The 26,589-nt window shown below is 38.7% G+C and overlaps 1 protein-coding gene across 1 annotated transcript in view; it reads left to right on the top strand.

Moving 5' to 3' along the window:
- Positions 1-26,589, top strand: part of tln2b (talin 2b) — a 156,269-nt gene that overhangs the window by 46,369 nt on the left and 83,311 nt on the right. Inside the window, exons 2-6 of the mRNA XM_065292101.2 lie at positions 20,219-20,392; positions 23,162-23,259; positions 23,365-23,494; positions 23,893-24,045; positions 25,568-25,710. Coding sequence (XP_065148173.1) covers positions 20,257-20,392; positions 23,162-23,259; positions 23,365-23,494; positions 23,893-24,045; positions 25,568-25,710 — 660 coding nt within the window. The 5' untranslated portion in view covers positions 20,219-20,256. The remainder of the gene's footprint in view (positions 1-20,218; positions 20,393-23,161; positions 23,260-23,364; positions 23,495-23,892; positions 24,046-25,567; positions 25,711-26,589) is intronic.

Below are 26,589 nucleotides of genomic sequence, written 5' to 3'. Positions count from 1 at the left end.
TTAGAACTGCTCCATTACACAGCCCCGTCAAGGTCTTGGCCTCCGTTCCAGACGTTACATTCAGTGTGACATTGGGGGTTCTCCGGACCTGGCTCTCCTTTGTCTGGTGTCCCTACTTTGATGGCTCCTTTGGCTGGAAGATTGCAGGGTTGTGATTTACTGTCGTTGGCAGGCAACGTGGGATTTATGTTGCTGCTGCTGTACACGTGCAGCCAAATATTAATAGGTTAGAGGTTGGGTTAGCGTCCATTTCCTGCAGTGCTTGGTTCATCAGTTGGTTCATGTTTGACTTGTTTTATGGAAGTTGTGGATTTAATCAATTTGAAAGATTGTGTTTATACCAAGGGCCAACCTTCCGACAAGGGCTAACACGGAAGTGACATAAACTGCAATTCATCAACTGGGCGCTAGAAACTGGCTCCAAAAGGGAGTCAATTCCCATAGACCCCATGTTAAAATGCCCAACTTTACAGCAGAAATAAATGTGTTTATAGCCTGGTACAAAACTACTTTTTTTGTAACTCATCCATTTAAATGATATTAAGCCTTAAAGTTCTGCATAATTGTGGGCGTGGCCACTTGAGTGACGGGTGACCTGCCACTGCTGTCACTACCGCCGAGCTAGGCGGGCGTAGTTTCAGCAACCAGCCCTTAGGCTTCACGCACGTCCCGCCTCTTTACCCATTTTCAGTTGTCCAGTTAATCGGCGCGTCACAAACCTGGTGATCCCGGTATCACCGGGTTGGAGGGGCTTATAGATGCGCATGCAGACGTGCACATTTTACTTTCACTTTTGAATTACGCAACTGTTTAAATGCATTGCTTGCGTACGCTGTGTTAAATCGCTTATGAATTTGCGTGCAATGCGAGTGCAACAGCGGTTTAATTAAGTGCTTGAGTGAGTCAATGTGCGCAGGTAATTCTCACAGAACCCGCCAGCCCAAGCAGAGCAACCGACTACTTCTCCATAAAGCGCTGCATGAATGATGGGTTTATTATTTTTCTTGATGAAAAACACAACAACAAAATGATCTTGCTTATATTAAACATTATATATGTACATTATAACAAAAACGAGTAAGCACGTGGCTTCTGCCCTTGTCTGGTCTGTCAGCTTGCCTCGCACACTGACAGAAATAAATGAAACCTGACACCGGCTGCTCTGTGACGTGACGCGCGTTCAGCTCCGCTGAATTCAGGCAGCAGACACATTCAGTTGTTAGTGTGTTTGCTCTCTCTAACGAAACTAAATGATTTAATTACATGAAAATATCAAAACGATGGTGAAAGACGGTGTCGCGGTGGGCAAGTGATCTACTGGTGAGAGGCTGAAGCACCGGTAATCACTGTTTCACCGACTATCGCGGCAAGCCTATAGGCATATCGCCCCAACACTATGAGGCAGTGTTGCCAATTAAGCGACAATTTATGCTAATTTCTTTCTAGAAATACAATCAAAAGTAGAAAAGTAAATACTAATCTTCAATTTTTACTAGGGGTGTAATGGTTCTCGGTAAAGAATCGAATCGACCCGTTATCCTTCCACGGTTTGGGACGGTTTGATTCGACCACGCATTTCTAATATAGTTTGGTGAAAAAAAAACAACGCATAAAACCAACCTCACAGTTCCTCCTCACGTGTTGGTGTGTGTGTGTTTGTTGCGGACCGTTAAGCGTGGCAAGCAAAGGAGAAAAGACGCTTATAGAGGCACCTCCAGCTTCATTTAAGTCTACTGCAGCTGCGATGCTTAAAGGATAATTCCGGTATTAAACACTTTGAGTCTCATTTCTAAACCGTTTGTTTTGGATGAACTACAGTGATGGACACTGAAATTTTGATAATGGGTCGTGTCTTGAGTTTTCGACTCGTTTAGAAGCGTCTCTTGACTGCTTCAGAACGGAAGTCAGTGACCATGCACAAACATGTCATTAAAACAACACTTAACGTTCATTTTCAAAACTGTACTACTCACCGAGTGGTTTGTGGTGTTCGTTGATGATTAAAAACAAATATATTGGCGCAATGTATGATTTCAATCCGTGTTATTTGCTACAGTGGAACAATTTTTTCAGATACCTCACAACCGCGTAAATACTTCCGCTCTATATTTGAGTCTGAAGCGTTAGCACACTCCAGACCACTTGATGGCGACAACCACTTTGCCATACAAGTACGCTCGGTGTCTAGCGTATAGACAGTCACAATTGAGCTCAACTTCAAACCTAAAGCTGGTCACTGAGCCATCAAATATGGGAAAAATTTCTTCTGAGAGAAACCGAGCGAAGAAACTACAACCACATGTAAACAGACCCCTTTTCCGTTTCTCGGCGGCGGAGTGATATATCAGCAAGCAATGAGTCTTCCAAGAGAAGTCAATGGAATTTTACAAAATGCCAAATAAAACACGACAGAAACTGTATTTCGCTACACAACTTGTTTTTAATCATCAACGAACACCACGAACCACTCGGTGAGTAGTACAGTTTTGAAAATGAACGTTAAGTGTTGTTTTAATGACATGTTTGTGCATGGTCATTGACTTCCATTCTGAAGCAGTCAAGAGACGCTTCTAAACGAGTCAAAAAGTCAAGACACGACCCATTGTCAAAATTTCAGTGTCCATCACTGTAGTTCATCCAAAACAAACAAGAAATGAGACTCAACACACGAACAACACACATTGCCTTTTGTGTTTAAATGTAACAAACTGATATTCTTGCGAAAAAAAATTAAGATAGTGGCATAAAATATAAAAAGTAACCCAGTGTTCAAAGCTATTTTATTTTCATTTTGAAGTGCACAGTAAAGTTGGAAAATACAAGTGAAAATTTTAATTTTGATAGAGGTTAAAAACGGCTAAGGTTTAAATTTTTGTAAAGAAGCCTGTTGTGACCAAAGTGTATCGAAACGTACCGAAACCATGACCCTAAAACCGTGATACGCACAGAACAGTAATTTTTACAAAACTGTCCTCCAACTGGTCCTCCATTTTATTTATTCAATAATTCGGTTGAAGGTATTTCGGAAGACAGGCCTTGATGCCCTCCTGCCTTGGAAAGCAGCCTGTGACTGCCTACAGTTAAACTATGTCTTTAAAAACTGACCTCATATCAGTTCTAGTGATTCTGGCACATCAGTTCTACAACTGTTGCTGTAAAATTCCTCTCTGTTCCCTGGATCTGGCTTAATAAATGTTTAATTGCCTTAACTTACGTCAGATTTGTCTGTAAACGGTTACAACTTTTTTAGGTAATTACTCTCTACCCTCACACAATGATTTGTATACTAAAACAAACATGGAAAAACGTTTAGTTTTACTGTAACTCTAATCCGCCACCTGAGGATGCTTCAAAACAATGTTCTGCTCCATAAAATACTCTCCTTTACATTTGATATGTTTGAAAATACCATTTACCATACCTCATAAATCACGATGTTCACTTTATGTACAGTTACTGTTCTCTGGCACATTGGCATTTGTGATAATAGCCCCTGCCTTCAGTTGTGCTGTTTTTGATATTGCAAAGCGTTAGTAACACCAGATTGGACTTGATGGGTGGGAGTGTCTCTCATTGAGTCTTTTGTAAAGGAAAGTGAACAGAAATCGCTTGGAACAACAGGCCGGTGTTTCTGCCTGATTTGATTACATTACTGGCGGCGGGTTTTTATGTTACGCTGTTGCCAGAAGGTTACTAGAGATCAGCAAGTCTGATTCTCTGTCTGACTGACATTCCCTCTGACAAAAGCCTGATAAGAAATTTGAGTGGTTATTTGGGAATGCTCACGAGGTCCCCGCTACCAAAACAAGATGATGATGAGTGTGGGACAAGTGTGTGAACTGTAAACCCCTGTGTGCTCAGGTTCACTTAATGTGGATTAGCCTAATTTTGATAAAACCTCTGTTCACTAGTATGAACTGTATAAACGTCCCCATGCTTCAGACAGTAATGTTTTACGGTCAGTGAGCAGGATTGTTTGGGTGCAATCAGATGTATTCTCATAATACACAAACCTGCCAAATTTCAGCAAAGGGTGATTCTGTATGTGAAATCCAGAATAAAGTGTCATGATCTAATTTTAAGATCCAGAGCATCAAAGCTTGAATTCACATTGATTTCAGTTTTTGACTTGACCTTATTTAGTCCATATTAAAGATACAAATATTATATTTTTTACATTATGTTCCTTACATTAATTAGAATAATGTAAAGAACAATTGACATTTGCTGGGTTTTCACAGGCAGGGTTGCAAATATTTAGTCTAGCAAAACTTTGCTTCTTTTAAACCTTGTTTATGATTTTCCAACAGAAACATTTTAGCCTTCATTGTTTTTGGATGCATAAACGTATAGCTTGTGGGTGAGAAATTGTTGTCTTTCTACCATTACATTAACTATACTTTGATGAACGAAATCAACTGCAAGTTTGTGTACGATTGTAATTTATACTCTGGTATCTTGCAGGGGAATTTTAAGGGACTCCTACTCTGTAAATTGGGGTTAAGCAATACACACACACACATTATAGCCATGAAAACCCAAGCGGATGGGTGTGTGATTGAGTATATGCAGCTGTTGCGATCGAGATGTTAACTTCTGCATCTGGAACCATGGTTGTAAAATGACTATTTCAGACATTTACATTAGGGATGGGAGGATAAATGCAGATATACCGTAAAACTTCAAATAATAGCCCGGGCTTTTATTTTCCCAAACCTATCATCACACCAGGCGTCTAAAAGAGACAGGCGTCTATAAGAGACAGGCTTTTAATTTAATTGTTCCAGCATGACAGCAGGAGGTTACCACATATTACGTTTTATTTTTAATTTGAATGTGTTTAACAAATTAGTTTGTGTAATAACAACAGTCTTAAATTATTGGCAGTATAAATATAGCAAACAAGGATATGTTCTTTTTATTGGTTGTTGCGTGAAATCTTACCCAGATACAACAGTGCTATTTTCTGATTGGCTATTGTGTAGCCTCTTTCTCTTTTTTTGTATTGGCTCGCCCGACTAGAACTCTAGGGAAGACGGGCTTGATAGAGAGAGAGAGAGCAGTGCGGCCAGATACATTTTGGCGCTGCAGCATATTAAATATGATAAATAGTGTTTCCGCGCGAGAAATACAATGTGTGGCGGGAGTGCATGCATGACAAAAGACTGAAAGCCCGGCTATTATCAGCGGCCTCAAAACACTACCGGCCCACAGGGAAAGGTCCCGACTCCCGATTGCGTCTTCGCTACTGTCATCATCACCTCAATCCTGGCGACGAAGCTCGTTGTGTTGTCATAGTGATGAGTAACGGAACGACTGCGTCTGTTACGTGACATCTACAGGTAATCAAAACTTTAGCGTGTGTAATCTGCACCATAGAACTGTCTTAAACAGACTATCTGACGGGTTTTAGAAGATTAAATACAACCCGAAACTAAAAAACAGACCAGGCCTTTATTTGAGACAGGCGTTTATTTACCCAAACCTGTCGTCACACCAGGCGTCTAAAAGAGACAGGCGTCTATTTGGGACCCGGCTATTATTTGAAGTTTTACGGTACACTAATAATCCCTGACCGATAACAATTCTGAATCGCAGAGCCGATATTATGCACACTTTTTCACGTACTACGGCTTTTGATCAGTAAGTCCTTATCGATCTGTGCCTGGTTGCATGAACGTCCTTAAGCTAAGAAATCCCTTAAATATAAGGTTAAGGGTGCCCTTAATAAAAAATGGGTTGCAAGAAAAACCCTTAAGTGAACCTTAAGTATTTACCCTTAAATGCTAAAGTATTACCTTAAAGGAATATTCCATTTTCTTAAAAGAAAAATCCAGATAATTTACTCACCACCATGTCATCCAAAATGTTGATGTCTTTCTTTGTTCAGTCGAGAAGAAATTATGTTTTTTGAGGAAAACATTGCAGAATTTTTCTCATTTTAATGGACTTTAATAGAGCCCAACATTTAATACTTAACTCAACACGTAACAGTTTTTTTCAACGGAGTTTCAAAGGACTATAAACGATCCCAAACGAAGCATAAGGGTCTTATCTAGCAAAACGATTGTCATTTTTGACAATAAAAATAACAAATATACACTTTTAAAGCACAACTTCTCGTCCAGATCCGGTCCAGCGCGACCTAACGTAAATGCATAGTGACGTAGGGAGGTCACGTGATACATATATAAAACGCACATTGCGTGGGGTCACGCTGACGCATCACGACCGGATCTGGAAAAGTGCAAAGTGCATATTTTTTTTTCTTGTCAAAAATGACAATCGTTTCGCTAGATAAGATCCTTATGCCTCATTTAAGATCATTTAGAGTTCTTTGAAACTGCTATTTTAAACTGCATTAAAACTGTTACGTGTTGGTGTCCATTAAAGTCCATTAAAATGAGAAAAATCCTGGAATGTTTTTCTCAAAAAACATAATTTCTGAACAAAGAAAGACCATTTTGGATGACATGGTGGTGAGTAAGTTATCTGGATTTTTTTTAAAGAAAATTGACTAATCCTTTAACCCATTTCCTGAAGATGTGTGTGTAAATATTTAGCATGCTGGTTTTAGAGGGGTTTTGGACACTTTTTAGCTGGTCAGGCTGGAAGACTGTCTGACCCACCAACTTGACCAGGCTGGTTAGATGGTTTAAGCTGGTCCTCCAAGCCTGGTGAAGCTGGCCTTCCAACCTGACCAGCTAAAAAAGTGACCAAAACCCCTTTAATACCTATACGGTATAAACACGTCTTAAGTGGTAGTATAAGTAATACGTTCATCATGTGAAAAGTTTGTTTGCTTTCATTTGCAGATTCTTGTTTGAGCATCTGTATTTGGGCGTATTGTTTTTCCGACTCTACTCTGTTTTGTTTCTCCCCCCCACCATTGCTTGTTAGCAAAATCACTGAAGTCTCCGAAGACCTTTAACATGATCACAAGGAATAAATGTGAATCAGAACAAACCTCTCCGGAACTTCTAAGGGTAGTACAGCTCCGGAAAGACTCGAGTTTATCGCTTGAGCGTTACTGTGTGTTTGGAAGTGCCGCGGGCCAGTTTGAACGTGGAAGACATTGAAAACACATGATACTCTTCACAAGGTGATTAGTTTGAGCGATGCAACGAGCCTCAAAGAGGCCAAACTGCCATATGGTTGAGGGGGAATTTCAAAGAGGACTGGAAAATGAGGGATAGAGAATGCTGTAGGATGTTCTAGATTGTGGGGTATTTTTAGCGTATGAGGAGCCTCTTTTTTGCTTTTATGCAGTGACAAGGACTTGTAGTTTCTGTGAGCTAGAATACCAATACTGTAGCTTGATAAAAACAAACTTCTACAATTTACATAGGTTAAAAGGAGTCTTTTATAAATGCAGTGATATTAGATTTCTCTCGCTCTCTGTCACTCTTGTAATATTTTGCTATTGCTAAGCACTTTTGGCAATACTTTCATGAACTGATATGCACTTTGCAATGATATTCCTTTAAAAAAAATGCTGTAGCCACAAAATTTGCTTTCAAAATAGCAGATTTACCACATTTACTACGATAATACCTGATATTTGCCACCAAGTACTGCAGCAAACCATGTTATAGTGATAATAAAGTGAACATAATTACCATTTTCACAAGATTCTAATTTGTGACCCGTCACGGAAACCAGGGACTCAAGTCGGCAGCACAAGTTTCGAGAAAATGAGAAACAAAGTTTTTTTTTCGAAATTTGTGATTTTCGTTTTATTGCAGAATCTGTTAGTTAAGATCACGAAGAAGCCTCTCCATGTTTGAGATAGCAGTTTTTGTATATTTAAAAGCGTACATTTTGCGGTTAAAATAGGCTTGTTTTTCCGGAGATTCTAGCGTGCAGCGGGGGGCGTCATTGTCTGTGTGTATATTTACATACTGTATAAGCTTGTGTTTTCGCCTCCGCCCCCAAAGGGAACAGCGTGACTACTAAATAAGGATAGTTCGCCCAAAAATGAAAATAATGTAATTAATGACTCACCCTTATGTCGTTCTAAACTCGGAAGACCTCCGTTCATCTTCGGAACACAGTTTAAGATGTTTTATCGTTAGATTTAGTCCGAGAGCTTTCTATCCCCTTCATTGAAAATCTATGTATGGTTTCCATGTCCAGAAAGTTAATAAAAACATCATCAAAGTAGTCCATGTGACATCAGTGGGTCAGTAAGATTGTGTTGATGCATCGAAAATACAGTTTGGTCCAAAAATAGCAGAATTACGACTTTATTCAGCATTGTCTTCTCTTCCGGCTCGAGCGTGAAGTCACGTGACTGTAGTGACGCGCTGCCCTGTTCCTCAGACATGTTTGCTAAGTTTTTTTTTTTTTCAAACTTATAGCCTGCGTCTCCCCAGACTGTAAAGCTCGGGCGCACAAAACAAAAGAAAAATAAAAGAAGCTGGGGCGGAACAAATAACAGTCAGCCGCATCGTACGTCAGCCGCGTCACTGACTTTATGCGGCGCCGCAGTCGGAAGACGTCAAAGTACCGCGAGAGCTCTTCAAGAAATCTTACGGAGTAGTTTAATTTCGACTCGCTCTCGCGGTACTTTGACGTCATCTGTATGTCAGTTCTTGCAGCGCAGCATGAGTCCAAACACACAGAAGTTACACAGATATAGTTGTATTCTTCATATAATTGGCTACATGTTTTGTCTATCAATATTTTCCATGAAGTCATTGGCTGATGGAGGAACGAGCGAGCCATTGGTAACCTCTCTAAAGGATGTCACGTTTTCGACGGCGCTGTTTGGATGATCTATTATACTACTTCCCTATTTTAAATACAAACTTTGAAGGCGGGTTCATGTGTTTAACGGAATGTAAGCTCATATACCCTTACATGTTACGATTTAAATAGTCTTCAGATTATATATTATATTGTATTACCAGACATTCATGCGAAATCTGATGTAAACAATCTATATTTCACGGATTATACGCATTTGTGGACAAATATGGACATTGGATAATCTGAAACAGACTGGATTCGACGTGATCCCCACAAAGGTAAAAGAGTCATGTTTATTTTTGCGGGTTGTCATTTGGTCATAAAATACTACATATGATGCTAGAACATCTCAAAAAGGGTTTTACAGGGGGCATGGCTTAGCTAAATGAGATGTAAATGAGCCCTATTGTCTCCCCCAGCTGAAAAGAAGAGTCCCTTTCGTCTCGATTTTCTCGGTTTGAGTATTTCTGAGTTCCTATATTCAAATGGCCACAACTTCCTCAAATCTTATCAGATTTCCATGTGTTACACATCGTTGGAAAGCTTAGAAACTGCACTTTCAGAATCTGTGAATAACTCAAAATGCCCAGATCCGACTTGTGTCCCTACTTTCCGTGACTGGTCACATTTGTAAAAACTAGGGCGTTAATGCAAATCCGTTTTAACGCCACTAATTTTATTAACGTGTGATTTAGGGATGTTAACAATTAATCGATCTTCGATTAATTGACGATAAGAATTCAATCAATAAAACTTAACGATTGTCGAATAAGCAAGATCATGCATGTGTGTGTGGCGCCAAAACACATACAGCCGGAGAAACAAATGAAACAAGCGCGGAGAAGTTAAACTAGCCATGATCACAAAGATGTTCGATGCCAAACACACACCTGGGTTTTTTTATGTCGTGCCAGACTAGGCTGGCTGCCAACACAACGAAATGGCATCTGCAGTGGATCTGATAGGGTATGATACAGAAAATGCAAAAACTGTTAAAGGCTCTCTAAGCGAATATGTTCGACGTCACTTGTTGTTGATATTTGAACTGTTTTCAAACAAACGTAGCGTAGCTAACTCCTCCCCCTCCCTTCAGTTCTTTCGTGAACGCGACCAACCCCCACCCCCAAATCCTTATTGGCGTTTATTGACTGTAAAACTTTGTTTTGTTTCGTGGTGCAGGTTTGGCCACTGTGTTTATATTGAAGTTTGTAGAGCCTAGGCTGTTTACAGAGATCGCGTTTTTTTACAGTTTGATCAGCGGTCAGGTAGCAAGCAGGTAGTGAGGAGATGTGTGCTGTATGTAACAAAAAATGTTTTATTTGTCTAAAACGCGTGAATTCGCTTAGAGAACCTTTAATGTGCGTTCACACCAGCTGCGGTAAAGGCGGCAAAAACGCATTATCCGCGCGTAGTTGGACGCTTGAACATTTTGAGTTTACTCACTTCACACACATGAAATTCTAGTCATTCGAGACATTCATGCGGAAATTTGCGTCATGGGAGGGGCTTCTGTGACTCCGCTCGCTCCCTGTAATCACGTCACTATTAGAGCAAGCTCTTGATTGGTTAAAGGGATAGTTCGGCCAAAAATTATATTAAACCCATGATTTACTCATACCGAAGCCGTTCGAGATGCATATGTCCATAATTTTTCATACGAACACATTTTCAGTTATTTTAGAAAGTGTCTTATTTCATCCAGCTGCTAAACAGTAAAGTTACAGGGTCCAGCTCCATCAAGTCCAAAAAAAATTCATATTTCCTTGCCTAAAGAAATCCAAATGGCTTCAGAATGATAAACAAAGGTCTGAGGGTAATCCGCACGGTGTTGTTGTAGAAATGTCCATATTTAAAACTTTATAAATGAAAATAACTAGCTTCCGGTAGCGCCGCCATCTTGGACTCCTCTGTATTCAGGAGAGAGTATCAGCGTAGTGTACGCACTTTTCTTAGTGACGTATGACAAATTTGGAGGGCAGGGGCACAGAACAGCAGCAGAGAAACCTCAGTAAACTGCGTACGCTCTCATCTTAAATGCGGACGCGACTAAGATGGCAGCGTTACCGCGTTAAGCTAGTTATTTTCGTTTATAACGTTTTAAATGAAGATATTTCTACAACAAAACAGCACGGATTACCCTTAGAAGGCCTTTGTTTATCATTCGTGGAGCCGTTTGGATTTATTTTGTGAAGGATGGATGCACATTTTTTGGACTTGAAGGACGTGGACCCCGTACAGTAACTTACATTTGATTAACTGAAAGATCTAAAACATTTTCTAAAATAACTGAAAATGTGATGGACATATGCATCTCAGACGGCTTCAATGTGAGTAAATCATGGGTTTAATATAATTTTTGGCCGAACTATCCCGTTAATATCCGCCACCCTGCTGAAAAATTCAGCATCAAACCAGCATGGAAAATTTTGCTGGTCTTTGCTGGCTTGATGCTGGTTTAGCTGGTGGTCACCAGCATACCAGCACCAAAACACAACATATGCTGTGTCTTGCTGGTATGACCAGCATGTGATGTTGGTGCTTATGCTGGTTTAGCTGGTGCTAATGCTGGTTTGGTGCTGGTTTTGCTGGTGCTAATGCTGGTGCTGGTTTAGCTGGTGTTCACTAGCAAACCAGCACCAAAACACAACATATGCTGGTCTTGCTGGTATGCTGTTTTTTTCAGCAGGGCAAAGTTCAGATTTCCCTCTGCAAAGCTCATTTCGCGCCGCAGGATGCCTATTCGCGTATTTTGCATTGACTTAATTTAAAAATAACTAGTGCTTGCCGCCTCTCCCGCGTCTGGTGTAAATGCCACATTAGGATACTGAAAACAAAGACCCTCTTCAGGGAAGCCTGCAAGCTTATCGTTAATTTAAACAATCATCGAATATGGGAAATTGCATAAATTGACATCCCTAGAGCGATTAAAGCAACGCGCAATTTCTGTTTGACCCTTGGTCTAGCCCATATGATGAATTTAGTTATACTAGATTAGATATGTTTGAGTAATCTAGATTAAATATTTTAATCTATTGACAGCCCTAGGAAAAAACATTCATGTTCTCGTAGAAATCATAATCTCAGTTTATAGACTGGGAGTTTTTTCCAAGGCTTCCACGTTCCGCAACCTCGGAACGTGGAAGCACTTCAAGTATGTTGTTATTATTTGATGCATCCCTGAATCGTTAAGCCGGGTGTGGTAGACAATCTTCTTTGTTAAAAACATCAGCAGGAATTTGTCTAGATGACCTGGTTTTCCAGGACTGCAAAGTGCTCTAATTTTGCTATTTAACCAGTATCCCACCCTGCTTCTACATTACATGTCCTCCTCCGACATGACCGTGACTTCACCTAAAATACGATTAACCCAATTACCATGCACCGGTGTCTTTCTCTTCAAAAGGCTGTCCGTAGTCCCTGTGCACTCTGATGTAACTTACAAAGGCAATGTTTCCAGCAGATTTCACTGTTGATACTGATAATGGATAATGTGATGAAGACAATTTGGATAAGGCTTCGGTCGGTTGACAGTTAGTTAATCCATAGACTTTAAGGACTCTTCAATTTTGGCAATGTTACTTGATTTTTGTTGCATAGCGTACTATATTACAAACAGGAATTTCTTCACAAATGGACACATGGGACTGATATATTCATCTAAGTAGTATTTTATGCCTGTGGTACATCAAGTCTCACATTTCTAATTGCATAACAGTATTTATGACGGTTGATTAATGGGTGTACAGAGAGGCAAACTGTTTTTAAAGCTGCATGGTTTACTGCTTTTCAATTACTCGCAGTCTGATGATGACTCTTAGATCGTTAATATGAAAGTCATTATTTGTGTCTTTAGGTTATGGATTTGAACAGAGTGCTAGTATTGGTAATTGGTGGTTGCCATGAGATCGGAAACACAGCTGCTAAGAGCAATGAGAACTAGATTTTTACATTTTCTTGAGAAAATTAAAGGTGTCCGCAAGTCGCCCGACTCTACTTTAATGCACTGGAAGTTGCTTTGGAGTTAAGTGTCTGCCAAATGCATGAATGCAAATGTAATCGTATAAATATTTAGAGTTTAAGGGTTTGCTGAAAATTGTGTGAATCACCACTTATGATGACTTCCAGCGTAGAAAAAATGATAAATTATAATTAATTTTTTGAAATGTACAGATAGCCACTGACTTTAAACTGTCTTTTCATTATCTTTTGAAAATGTACCAATACCGTTACAAGATAATTTATTTGTCAATTCGATCGAATCATAACCAATCGAAGCATGTTCTTTTATCGATGGGGAGGAAGGGATGCGCATTGGGAAATCAGATGATATAAGTGAAGAGAGATGGAGCAGGAAATTACATGGCTGAGTCCAGTGAGAGTCCCATTGTCTGTGTTGATGGTCACGGTGATCTTAATGTTATTGTTATAAATGTCATAGACTGAGGCGAATACCGAATGGGGTCCATGTAGATCAAGGCCTTACTCCGCTGTAATGAAAGATTCTCAATCTCTTCTCAATTTTCTAGTTTAATGCCTGAATGTTGGGGTGGGTGTGGTGTAAACTAAGGAAGACGGAAAACTATCCGCTTGTTAATACGTAAGGAATACTGTTTCCGGGTTGCCTGACGTTGTCATACACAATTCTAGTCAGAATTTGAGTCTGATACCGCTCCATTTGGGCTGTGATTATGGGGCCTCTGCACTCAATTGGATAGACCTGCAACCAATCAGAGCCATCTTTGTTGTAAATGGATTCAACACGGACGCTCTTTGGTGATGTGGTTAATGTTGATCATTTGTCCATCATCGTTTAAAAAAAACTCCCTGACAATTTGATTGGTTCGACCAGCTTTGGTTCGAGCATAGTTGCGCCACAGCGGAGTGAAACCAGACCGAACTTCCCGACCTGAAATGTTGTGGCCGTGGCTAAGTACGGCTGGCACCCAGGCTAGTTTCCGCATTTAAGTCTTCACTCATTTCAATAGAGGATATTATTTAAACATGAGAACTATTTATTCATATTACACATTTAGATTTTATAAACTCCATGTCTGGTCATCTCAGATTTTGTTATGGAGATAAAAATGTTTTTGGTAGTTTGCATGATGATACGAGTGTATATTAGCGTGATTTCTGTTATTTCCCTATGGCGTTTAAGATCATTTGCATGTGGAAGCGGTGTATGATGTCAGACTTAACAAGGGGATTGTCAAGCAGGGCCAATTTCGGTCCAATATTTCTGAAACTATTTAAAATTTATGTTCAATTAAGTCAATTCAATATTTTAGAAAAATACACTATATAACATTGGGTTAAAAACAACCCAAATAACATTGGGTTAAAAACAACCTACATTAGGTTGTTTTTAGCCCAAAAGCTGGTTAAATATAGGACAGAACACACGCTAGACCAGTGTTTCTCAAACTTTTTCAGCCCAAGGACTAGGGATGTTAACCGATGACCGTTTGACCGATGGTTGACCGTATCAACGTTAACCGGTCAAAGTTGTCGGTTGTCGGTTAAAAAAAGGGATCTGTAAATTAGGCTATTATAGACAGTGGACTAAACCCTACTACAGTTAGTCATCTCTTTCTTTCCAAGATCTTTTTGTGTGAAGTGAACAAATCCCTCACACTCAGTTTTTCATAACTGGTCTGTTTGTACTTTATAAACCAATAAAAAAACATTTGGCGCGAGGTCACTGCTTTTGGTTTCGCATGTTCACAAGGTTTGCGAAAAAAAGTAAATGCTACAGGCTATTTTTTGATAAATTCCTTTATTCGAATAGTAAATAAAATACAGTAATACAATAATTAAATAATTGACTCATGTTTCGCGCTGTAGAGGATTTAAAAAGTATTGTGAGGTCTGTGTGTGTGAGCCGGAGGCAGAGCGCAGAGAGATGCGAGTTGCGAAATTGCAGGCGCGGCTCGATATGGCTGTTTATTTTAAATAGCATAGCATATTTTAAACTAATAGGCCTATCAGTTAACCGGTTTCAACCGGCCAATGAGGCTCGGTGGCCGGTCAAGAAAATTTTTCGTTTTTTGCCATCCCTACCAAGGACCACTTTATCTTCCAATTTTTTTTCTGAGGACCACCTAACATCCGACGCTAACACGTCCCCAAAAAACAACAAAAAAGGAAGGATAAGCTTAATTTAAGTTTAATATGCAACTGTTTCAAGTAAAAAACAAATTTTTTTGAAACACAAATGCAATGCTATGTTCAGAAATTATTATAAGAATTTTATTTCATTTGAAAAAGTAAATGTGAAATGAGTTGCAGCTTAATATGAACAACAAACTGCACATGTGAAAAAAACTGCAATTAAACATATAACAGCCTAGGTCCCACTTAATGTCCAAAGAGCCATTAGTTTAAAACTGAGGTGGTGGGTATATGAAGTCTATGGTTGTAACTATGGTAACAATAAAATGCTGAAAAAAATGTTCCCCTTAATGTCCAAAATCACTGAAATTACAGGGATTTTACACATGAAACAAAAACTAGTACATTACAAAACTAAGAGATCTGTGGATTTTAGCTGCTTTCAGTTGGCGCTTGATCTTTTCTTTTGAATCATCTTTGGTTTAGCCACCGATCCATTTTTACATTATTAAAACAGAATGTCAAGAACTGATATCACAGTTTCGCAAGTGCATTAAAAATGTACTTAAATAAGTGACAATTTTGTATAAACACCTGCCTACTTTAGGTCATCTTTTGGGGGACCACTGGGGGGGTTTGGCGGACCACTAGTGGTCCGTGGACCACACTTTAAGAATTACTGCGCTAGACCCATCAAGTTGGTTTGTTAATTTTAATCCAGCAAATGGGTTGTTTTTTGGGTTAATATATTTTTTTATTTCATATTAATTTAATTTATTTTATTGCAGATATCAATACACCACATTAACTCTTTCGCCGTCATTGATGAGTTATCTCGTCAGTTAAGAGAAAACGCCATTGACGAGTATTTCCGGCTTTCCATAATACCACTATTATCCACCAGAAGGTTACAAAACTTATAAAACCCGCCCTAGGGGCAAACAGCTCCATGTCCATGTATGTTTTGAGGATCGCTCTGAATCCGATCTCTAACAAAAGTCCTTCACAAAAATGGAATATCTCAGATTATTCTTGTATTATTATTATTATTATAAAGCTAACTGTTGTCTGACATAATATAAGTTAGCATAGGATGTAAATATTTCTGCAAAGATATTAAAGCTATGCACTATTATCAATTAAATTGATTTTAATAAGTTCAAAGTAACACCTTACTGATGGACCTGGAGTACATTACAAAACACTTTACTTTGAATGAAAAAGAAACGTTCTTCCTTTGAAATAACAAAAGTTAACTAAGAGTAGTTGACACACGCTGAAAGTGTGCTTTCATTCGGAGCCAGATGCAAACTATGTTTAGTTTCCCAATCTGAAGAGGTTCACAGTCGGACATTCTCTTGTAATGTGTGGAAAGTTCTCGGTTAAAAGCAACAGTATGTCTAATGCATACCAGAGAAGCTTAGTATACTGAATAATCACTGATGTGGGGCTCTTGTGTTTGTGTATGTTTGAATGGGAAGCTCACTGTAGATCCACATGTCTATATCCCAGTCTTTCTCAAAATATGCTGTTTGTCTTCCCAGGCTAAAATGTATTTTCTATTGAAGAAACATGATGTAGAAGACTATGACTTCAGATCTTCCTTCATCATTTATTCTACCTCCGTCGTATTACCTTTGATATCGCCATTTCTTTGTTGCCGTGCCAATGTTTATAATAAAAGTCTCACAAAGATAGTCCTTGTTTAACACAACCATCTCATTGCTAGCAGCTGGCCAGTGATGTTTACAGATCCCAGCTGGAGGCTCTCAGGCCCATCTTCCAAAACCATTCGGAATTTTTGGTTCCGAGGGCAAACGCTTCCAGATTTTTACTCTACGGGTTTTGACTCTAATACCAACCAGGGCATGAGAAAATGATTTAGTACTACAAAAACCACATTCACGCACAGTGTGATCATTAGCTTTGTAGAATATTGATGTTTGTTGCTTTCTAAGTTGGGATGTTTAGACCGGGTGGTTTATAGTGGACATCTGGTTATGTTGCCATTGCCTTTAAAAACTCAGTTTCATGTTTTTTGTATGGTTTAAAGGAATAGTTCACCCAAATAAGAAAATTCCTAATTTACTGTCATCACCCACATAACTTTATTTTAAACCAAAATTATTTTTTTAATTATTGTTGGATTATTTTGTATTTTCTAAAGCATGCAGTTTAGCCCCCCCCCCCCCAACAATAAGTACCCTTTACCCTTATTTGTTCTGCATCATTTGTGCAATAGATATTAATCGGCCATATTGACTTTTCCACAGAACCTTATTGAAGATTCACTCTGTATTTAGTTCATTCTGTATAGGATCACATGTTGTGTAGGGGTTAAATAGTGTGAGTGTAGGTATGCTTTGAGCTTGGTTGGAGGTACAGTAAGAAATGAGAGGTATTTTGTAAAGTCTGTCACGCAGGGCCAGAGCAAAGAAAGCAGAGAGAGAGAGGGAGCACAGAGCTCTTTAAAGGTTAAAGGTGACAGATAAAGGGGTCAGGTGATACCTCTTTAATGCTGCGTACACACCAAATGCATAGGATCGCGTTTCTCGCTCTAGATTACTCATGAGATTTAACTTTGTGTCATGCTTATTTTTCGCTTCAGTTGAATATTTTTATCTTGTACCGAGACGCTTTGAGGCGAATAGCCCGTGTTTTCGCAGCAGTTGTGCTGCCTCATTCGCAATTGGCTGTCTATTGTAGTATATCCGTGAGTTCGTCTATTCACGTCTTTGCATTGACTTTGTATTTAATCTACTCGCGCAAATCGTTGAATTCGCTTTTGGTGTGTACGCCTTGTAGTGGGCGATAAACCGGTTGGTATTAGTCAACCGGTAGAGATTTTGAATTATAGTCTCTGGTTACGCGCCCATGTCACGTTGCTGTGCGCGTGTTCACGAAAATTTTACGTTGTACACGTATTTAAGCACCACAGTTTTAAAACTGCCATTAAAACACAAAGCCATTTTCAGCCATTGAAACACAAACAACAGTGCTAAATGCGCACGCTGTTTCTGTGTGAGAGGAGCGCGCAAGGCGCGCATCCGCTACTCATTGAGCCTGTGAGTATTTTTGTCGCTTTATTGGTCTTAAATACACATATGCGTCAAAAAGTATCCTTAAAAACACGACCCTTTAAGGTTTAAGAGAACGTAAACAGTTGAAAAAGAAAACAGGTGTGTAACAGTATATTAGGTCCGGACTTTGGTCTTAAAGGGGAAGTTACCTAATTTTACTCATGTTAATCAATAAACATTGAGCGAAAATCTTTCACTGCTCTTGACTAAATCTCTTTTTTTTTTGATAACAAAAACATTATTAAAAGAAAAAGAAAACTCTTCCGTGATACTGTTATTATGACTTAAATTAAATCCTATTGTCATATACGATTTTGGTCATATTGCCCACCTCGATGTATGCCCAATTAGCCTTTTCTTTCTCTATCTTTTCAGGACGTCCTCTGACATCTCAGTGTCATACTTTATATAGCCTATGCTTATTGTGCCACAGCTTGTTTGTTATAGCTTGAATCATAATTATGTTTTTTTTTTTACCAACAGCAGATGAAAAAGCGGCATTTGCTTGACATACACACATTCAAGTCAGGAAGTTGTAATATTTTTTTTTTATTCAGCAAAATTAAAGTCATAGGTGACAAACGCACAGGTCATTGTGTTACTCCTTTGAGGCATTATGTATTTCTTGGTTAAATATCATAAAGGAATATCTCACCCAATTATAGAAATTATCCCAAAATGAACTCACCCTCATACCATCCCATCTTTCAAATTTCGATATTTCTAGTGTGTTTCGTGGCGAAACACTCATATGACAAATAGTCATGAGATGCAAGAACCATTGAACTTACTACTACGACATATTTGAACTTACTACGTTTATATGAACATGTGATTGATTGCTAAATATGCTCAAAATATTCATCGTTAAAATATTTACATATCGTTTTGCATTAGAAGACATAAATTAACCAACTGCAGTCATTTGATTACTTAAATGATGGATGTTTGTGCTTTTTGGAGCTTTACCATGTTGGCTCCCATATAAGAAAATAACACAATGACATTTTTTATATAAAATTATTAATTGTATAAAGGAAGTAATTTTCCGTTGGGATGGCATGAAGGTGGCCTGAATTTTCTTATTTTTTCATAAAATGTGACTTTGTACCATATGTTTTTTTTTATGCATTTCTCATTTGCAAGTCGATTTGTATAAAAGCATCTTGTAGTCCTGTTTTTTTTTACAGATAAATCTCCCGCAAAGGTGAAGTTGTTAGAGTCGCAGCAGATGTTTTATTTTCTTGGTCATTTTGTATTGCTTTGATTCTGATTCTCTTACATCAGTCACATCAGAGACAGCCACGATTGTATTCATACACTTTAGCTTATAACTTGTAAAGAAGTTACGAGTGACTATTCTCACCAAAGCTGGCCTTGTGTGTTCGTGTGTGGTCTCTGTGGGACATTTTATCTGGTCTACAATACCGCTGCATGTCCCCTGTGTTCCCTACCAAGAGTAAAAGAACCTTAAAAGCTATTACTCCTACTTGTGTGTACTTGCTGACTGAGAAGACAATAGAGAAGGTTCATTCACAAGTCCATTATAAAAAATAAAGGTCCCCATCTGTCTTCTCTTGAATTGGTCAGACATCTTCATGCTCTCCTGTGAATCACTTCAGCTGCACTGACTGATAGTCCTGGATTGTACAGAATTGTAACTTTGACTTTGTGTATTTTAAACTTTTTTTTAAGTCTGTTTCACAACTTGCCATTGTACAGTATTGTAACTTTTTTGCCTTACCTGCCACCCGCCATAAATATTTTTTACTGGCAATGAAACTACGGTACATCTGCACTAACATTGCAATAAAGTACAGTACTATGTATTACATTAGCTAGCTACATAAGTTAACCAGTCCTACAAAACTTGGTCCCATTCTCTCTCTAGGCACATTCTTCACGTTTTTAAAGCATATAAAGGAGGTTATTTTTTATTGTATAAAGAACAGAATAAAATTGAATATTTGGTAGATGAGAGCTTAAACTAAAGTCTCAATTAGCAGCAAGATATTTCCTGTGCTCGGCATTTAAAGGGCAGTGGTGTTTCGCTAATCTATTAACTACATTACAGATGTCTTACTTAAAAGTGAAGCGCTAATATTATAAACCCCTGAAAACCTTTTGATCTCGCTTCCTTCAGTGGCAGACATGTTTTACTAATCAATGATGAAGTTGAACTGATTTTTTTGCTGTGTTTAGTGTCTGGTCCATCACTTTTTCAGCTTTTAGAGATTTTTTTCAATCTAAGAGATGGTTTCTTTCTCTTTTTACAGCTGTGGTAGTGGGCGCTCCCATTTGAGCAGCAGTCACAATGGTGGCCCTGTCGCTGAAGATTTGTGTGAGGCAGTGCAATGTGGTGAAGACGATGCAGTTCGAGCCCTCCACCCCGGTTTATGACGCATGTCGGATTATCAGAGAGAGAGTCCCAGAAGCTCAATCCGGACAAGGCAAGAAATCTCAGTTTTTCACTTTGCCACCCCTTTTTTTGTACTTTTATTAAAGTCGCAATGAAACTGAAATGACAAACTGTAATTTGTTTTGTAATATTGTGGTATTTTTACAAATGACTTATCTGTGAGCTACATTATTTTTAAAAATCATGTAAAGTCATAAACTTTAATCAAAAACGCAAATCTCCTACCCTCCTCGAAACAATCTCTTTACTTCCGAACATATGGGTTGTTTCTCAGTGTCAAGGATACTTCCTTGGCAGGATTGGTCTTTCCAAGTCACTTCCTTCAGAGGCTTTACGAATTTGGAGAACACGTAAATGGAACAGGTTAGCAAGTGCACGTCATTGCGTCATTACGTCAGTAAAAAGGTGTGCTTTGACGCTGCGCGCATAGGATTGTTGGTGATTTGAGAGCGCGAAGGATACACGTATGCATCCTTTCCTGTATATAGGATATTTTTCGAACGAAGGACTCACTCCTTGGTTGCAATTCCGAGGATCCTCAAAATTGGAACAGTGCTTCGACGGATGTCGATGACGTAGCATCCTCGAAATTCTGGCTTCCAAGGATCATTTCTTGACATTGAGAAACAGCCATGGTATGGCGTGTGGGTGGGGTCTGGGAAAAGATCACGATTAGCAATTAGCAACAGGACCCAACTTTAAGTTCACAATGGACGAATTCAAGTCCATCCCTACCTTTTTTCATTTCAGAAGCCATTTTACTCGAATATACGTCACCACAGGGAAAATAAGACAACTGCTACTTCTGTTTTATGGCGACTTTAAAATAATTTAAACTTTAGTCAACGTGAAAAAACAAATACATTGCACACTTTGTGCAAATGTAATTTCGTAAGATTTCGGTTCTAGCCACTGATATGTGCCTTAAGTATGTACAAAGTTCATATTCTGGGGTAAACTATTTGCTTTAAAGGGACACTCCAGTTTTGTGAAAATATGCTTAATGAAAATATGATTTTTACCATTTTGGAATCCCTCTGGTGCTACCACTTTCAGCATAGCTTAGCATAAGAATCTGATTAGACCATTTAGCATAGCGCAAAAAAATAACCAAAGAGTTTTGATATGTTTCCTGTTTAAAACTTGACTCTTCTGTAGTTACATCGTGTACTAAGACCGACAGAAAATTAATAGTTGTGATTTTCTAGGCAGATATGGCTAGGAACTATACTCTCATTCTGGTGTAAAAATCAAGGACTTTGCTGTTGTAACATTGCTGCATGAGGCGCAATGATATTACACACTGCCCGAAAATAGTCCCCTGCTATTGAAAGTTCTTAAGGGGACTAATTTCGGGCGCTGCCTAATATCATTGCGCCTCCTGCAGCCATGTTACAGCAGCAAAGTCCTTGATTATTACGCCAGAATGAGAGTATAGTTCCTAGGCTATGCTAAAAGTGCTACCGCCAGACCCATAGATCAGCTGAATGGATTCCAAAAAGGTACAAATCTAAATTTTATCTTTAGAGGAGCAAAAAAATGAGCATATTTTAAAATAAAGTGAAGTGTCCCTTTAAAGTAACCTGCAGTTTTATGCTTCAACCAGAGATGGCGATATAGAAGCAAAAGTTACAGATTGCAGCTTTAAGATAAATATTGCTTTGCAATAAGTAAGGAATAATTGACAACGTGCCGTTGAATTATTTGAAAATAATGCACACCCAAGGTGGAAATGCAGCGTGACGCAAAGCGTAGCGCCATTACACCGCGGTTGTGCATTATTTTCAAATAATTCAATGCTATGTTGTCCATGACTCCGCTTATACTGCGATTACTCTGGTGTTTATTTTAAAAGGGACATATCATGAAAATCTGACTTTTTCCATGTTTAAGTGCTATATTTGGGTCCCCAGTGCTTCGATCAACCTAGAAAAGTGCAGAGATCAGCTCATTTGCATTAAAAGGACACACCCAAAACAGCACATTTTTGCTCACACCTACAAAGTGGCAATTTTAACAAGCTATAATAAATTATCTATAGGGTATTTTGATCAGAAATTTCACATACGTACTCTGGGGACACCAAAGATTTATTTTACATCCTAACAAAGTCTTGGGAATTGTCCCCTTTAAGACATTTGGCAGGTCACCACTCAGAATAAAGCATTCGACAGCCCCATGATAAAATGATAAATAATGCACAATAAAAACAGAAAAGTATGTGAAGAAAGTTAAATATGGATAAGTACATTTTACTTAAATTAATTTTTCTACATGGATTCTGCACATTTGAGAAATGTATCTTTATCCGACATGACAAAGCATCAGTGTTAATGTGTTATTTTGTATGCAACCTCACCTCATCACCAATTTGGCTTCATACTGAGCTCTCTCTCTCTCTTTCTCTCTGTGCTAACTCAAGTCATTAAACCGGATCTCTGTTTGCAAGACGCTGAAAATTGTCTTGTGTTTGATATCCACTCAACTGGAGTCTGAAGAGTCGGAAGCTCTGTCACTCTATGTACATTCATTATACACCCGACTACATTTATATGACTGTGGTCCCATGCGGTGGACATGATTGCTACCCTTGATAGCCACAATAAATTGGATTCATCTTGTAAATGTCAACTGTCTTTAAACACAAGCGTCATTGACAGCCCAAACAAATTGCTTTGAGGTAATGAACAGTCAGCTATTTACTACGTCCGTTTTTGTTAGCGCGCAAAGACGTAACAAGTTTTAATCTGGTATCTACTCCCATCGAGTGAGGGTTTTTGTAATGTCAAAATTTTTTCAGCATCAGATTACGGGCTGTTCCTGTCCGATGATGACCCGAGAAAAGGTATCTGGTTGGAATCAGGACGCACCCTTGATTACTACATGCTACGAAGTGGGGTAAATCACATTATTAAACAGATTTTAATTGCATTTAAACATTGATGTAAATATGCATCTTTTTTTAAATCTTGTAAAAATTAAGCATGGTTTTAAAATCGACAGGACGTCCTGGAGTACAAGAAGAAACAAAGACCTCAGAAGATCAAAATGCTGGATGGTGCCATCAAAACCATTATGGTTGATGACTCCAAAACAGTAGGGGAGCTGTTGGTCACCATTTGCAGTAGGATAGGTGGGTGCTCTCTTATAAGGTGTCCTCTTCATAAATAGCGTGCAATTGACACCTTTTTCTATAAACAAAACCAACCAACCAATGAAATACTGTATGGTTGGTCCTTTTACAGTATATGTTAATCAGTTTTTGACTATAGTTAACTTCAATGTAGACCAGACTTTAAGCCCAGAGCCACAATCAAAATGCTAGCTCCCTTATTGACTCCTCATTCCCTTGAGTTATTTTTCATAATGATTTACAACCTGTGGAAGTCTGCAGGCACAAATATTGATTATAGTTTCAGAGGTCTGTGGGCTTAATGATATTTATTTTCTCACACTACATTTTGTTCAAAACACCCAGATAAGAAGGAAAGATAGGTCAATGGACACGGCTGATTATCTTCTGATTCGCAGGAATAACTAATTATGAGGAGTACTCGCTGATCCAGGAACAGGTGGAGGAGAAGAAAGAGGATGGAATGGGGACGCTGAAGAAAGACAGAACGCTCCTCAGAGATGAGAGGAAGATGGAGAAACTGAAAGCCAAACTTCACACAGACGATGATTGTAAGATTAGCAAACCAGAAGAAAACACACCACTAAAATAAAAAACAACAAAAAATTGCATTGCCCACGACTTTTAGTAACCTGATGGATCACTATGGTTGATGTTTGCATGCAGAAATGCCCATAGAAGGACTTTTCGAATCTTGTAGGAACCCCAACGAAGTGCATTTGGCACAGAAATACTCTGTCATATGTCTTTTTTTTACTTTGCCAATGTTTACTACGGAGCCCCTGAGGGGACATGGAGCAAAAATTTAATAAAGTTTAGTTTCATGTGCTTACGTGAAACTTTCATGTGCTCACGCGAAACCTTCATGTGCAAATTTTTTTTTTAAAGTTTAGTTTCGCGTGCTCACGTGAAGCCATATCGCGCGAGCGCGTGAAGCTATATCGCGCGAGCGCGTGAAGCCATATCGCGCGAGAAGCCATATCGCGCGAGCGCGTGAAGCCATATCGCGCGAGCGCGTGAAGCCATACCGCGCGAGCGCGTGAAGCCATACCGCGCGAGCGCGTGAAGCTATATCGCGCACTCACCTGAAACTATCGTGCGCGCACATGTAAAGTGAAAGTTTCACGTGCGCGCCCGATAGTTTCACGCGAGCATGCGATAGTTTCACACGAGCACGCAAAACTAAACTTAAGAAAAAAATTCTGCACATGAAGGTTTTGCGTGAGCACATGAAAGTTTCACATGAGCACATGAAACTAAACTTTAGATTTTTTTACTCCAATATCACCTTAGGGGCTTGGTAGTTTACCAACTCTTTAACAGTGTAAAAAATTCTGAATCCATTCAATAGCATTAGACCCCCCCTTTAAAGGAACAATCCACATTTTCCAGCTCCCCTAGAGTTGGAGTAAACATTTGATTTTTATCGTTTTGGAATCCATTCAGCCGATCTTCGGGTTGGCGCTATTAGCATAGCTTAGCATAATCCATTGAATCAGATTAAACCATTAACATCGAGCTCAAAAAATAACCAAAGAGTTTCGTATTTAAAAGTTTTAGTTCCTAGCCATATCAGCCTAGAAAATTGCAACTTTAAATTTTCCATTGGTCTTAGTACACGATGTAACTACAGAAGAGTCAAGTTTTAAAAAGGAAAAATATCGAAACTCTGGTTGTTTTTGAGTGTGATGCTAATGGTCTAATCAGATTCAATGGATTGTGCTAAGCTATGCTAAAAAATATAGCGCCAGACCCGGAGATCGGCTGGATGGATTCCAAAACGATAAAAATCTAATGTTTAACTCTAGGGGAGCTGGAAAATGAGCATATTTTCAAAAAAGTGAAGTGTCCATGTCCAAAAGTAAGCATGTGTTCACTAGATAACATTGCAGAAATTCAGAATAATAATGATATCCAATGCAATAAAGTCATGTGAATTAGTCTCTCTTGTCTTCCAACAGTAGGTGCTGTTAAAAAGTAACAGATTACTGGTTTTCAGACCAGACTTTTATAACTAGTTTTATAACTAGCACAGATTTTGGTTGCTAACCTAGCTGAACGCTTCATATGCAGTAAATTGGCTGGATCACAGTCGAACGTTTCGGGAGCAGGGCGTAGAAGAGAGCGAAATACTACTTCTCCGAAGGAAGTTCTTCTACTCCGACCAGAACGTGGACTCACGTGACCCCGTTCAGCTCAACCTCCTCTACGTACAGGTAAAGGATCTAGTAATTTCAATCAAGCAATCAAAATTTTTTTGATGTCTTTGATTTTTGACCAATTAGGAATCGGTGTGGGTGGGGTTACCCATCAAAACATGACTAAAGTGGAAACAAAGTGACCTTAAAATTGTTTTAACATTTTTTACTGTAGATGTCATGCGGTTTTTATTTTTTGCTACTAGACATTTTATTTATTACAGTTTTTGTATATGGTTTTGATACAAACCAATTGTATGGGTAGGCTTAAAAAGCAATGTCTCACTGTATTATAATAATAATATTAATTTTAAAAATAATTATAATAACAAACTTAAACAAAAAATAATATTATTATGATTGTTGTCATAGTAATAATAATAATAATAATTATTATTATTATTATTAGGTCTTATTCTCCGTCACTGTCATCCTATCAGTCTTCTTTTTATCATTCTCTAACTGGCTGGATTGACTGTATTGCAGCAGTTTGCCAAAACTTCTGTGTCGCCACCTGCTCTAACAATTAATTAGCTTCTCAGAGTCACTATACAGACATTTAAACATTTGGCTGTCATTGCTTTAGTTTTATGAAACCCGTGGAATATTCGCCGGCACTCAAGAATGAATTATTGATCAGCCCAGAAGGCAATCTGCTGATTTGTCGATCGTCTGTTGCTTTACCATAGCCGGTACAATTTTACAGTAGGGGAAACATTGGCTTTCGCAATGTGCTTCGTCCTAACAAGCCACAATAAAGCACAGTTTTGAGCTTTGGATAGTTTTTCAGGGTTCAATATATGGTATATGTCAGTCACACCCAATAGAGATTTTAAGTTTTTAGTAGGAATGCACCGATACATCAGCCTATAATCTGTATTGGCAGATAAAAGCATT

This window comes from Paramisgurnus dabryanus, chromosome 23, assembly GCF_030506205.2.
Source record: "Paramisgurnus dabryanus chromosome 23, PD_genome_1.1, whole genome shotgun sequence".
NCBI lineage: Eukaryota > Metazoa > Chordata > Actinopteri > Cypriniformes > Cobitidae > Paramisgurnus > Paramisgurnus dabryanus.
This window is presented reverse-complemented; position numbering and strand designations above follow the sequence as displayed.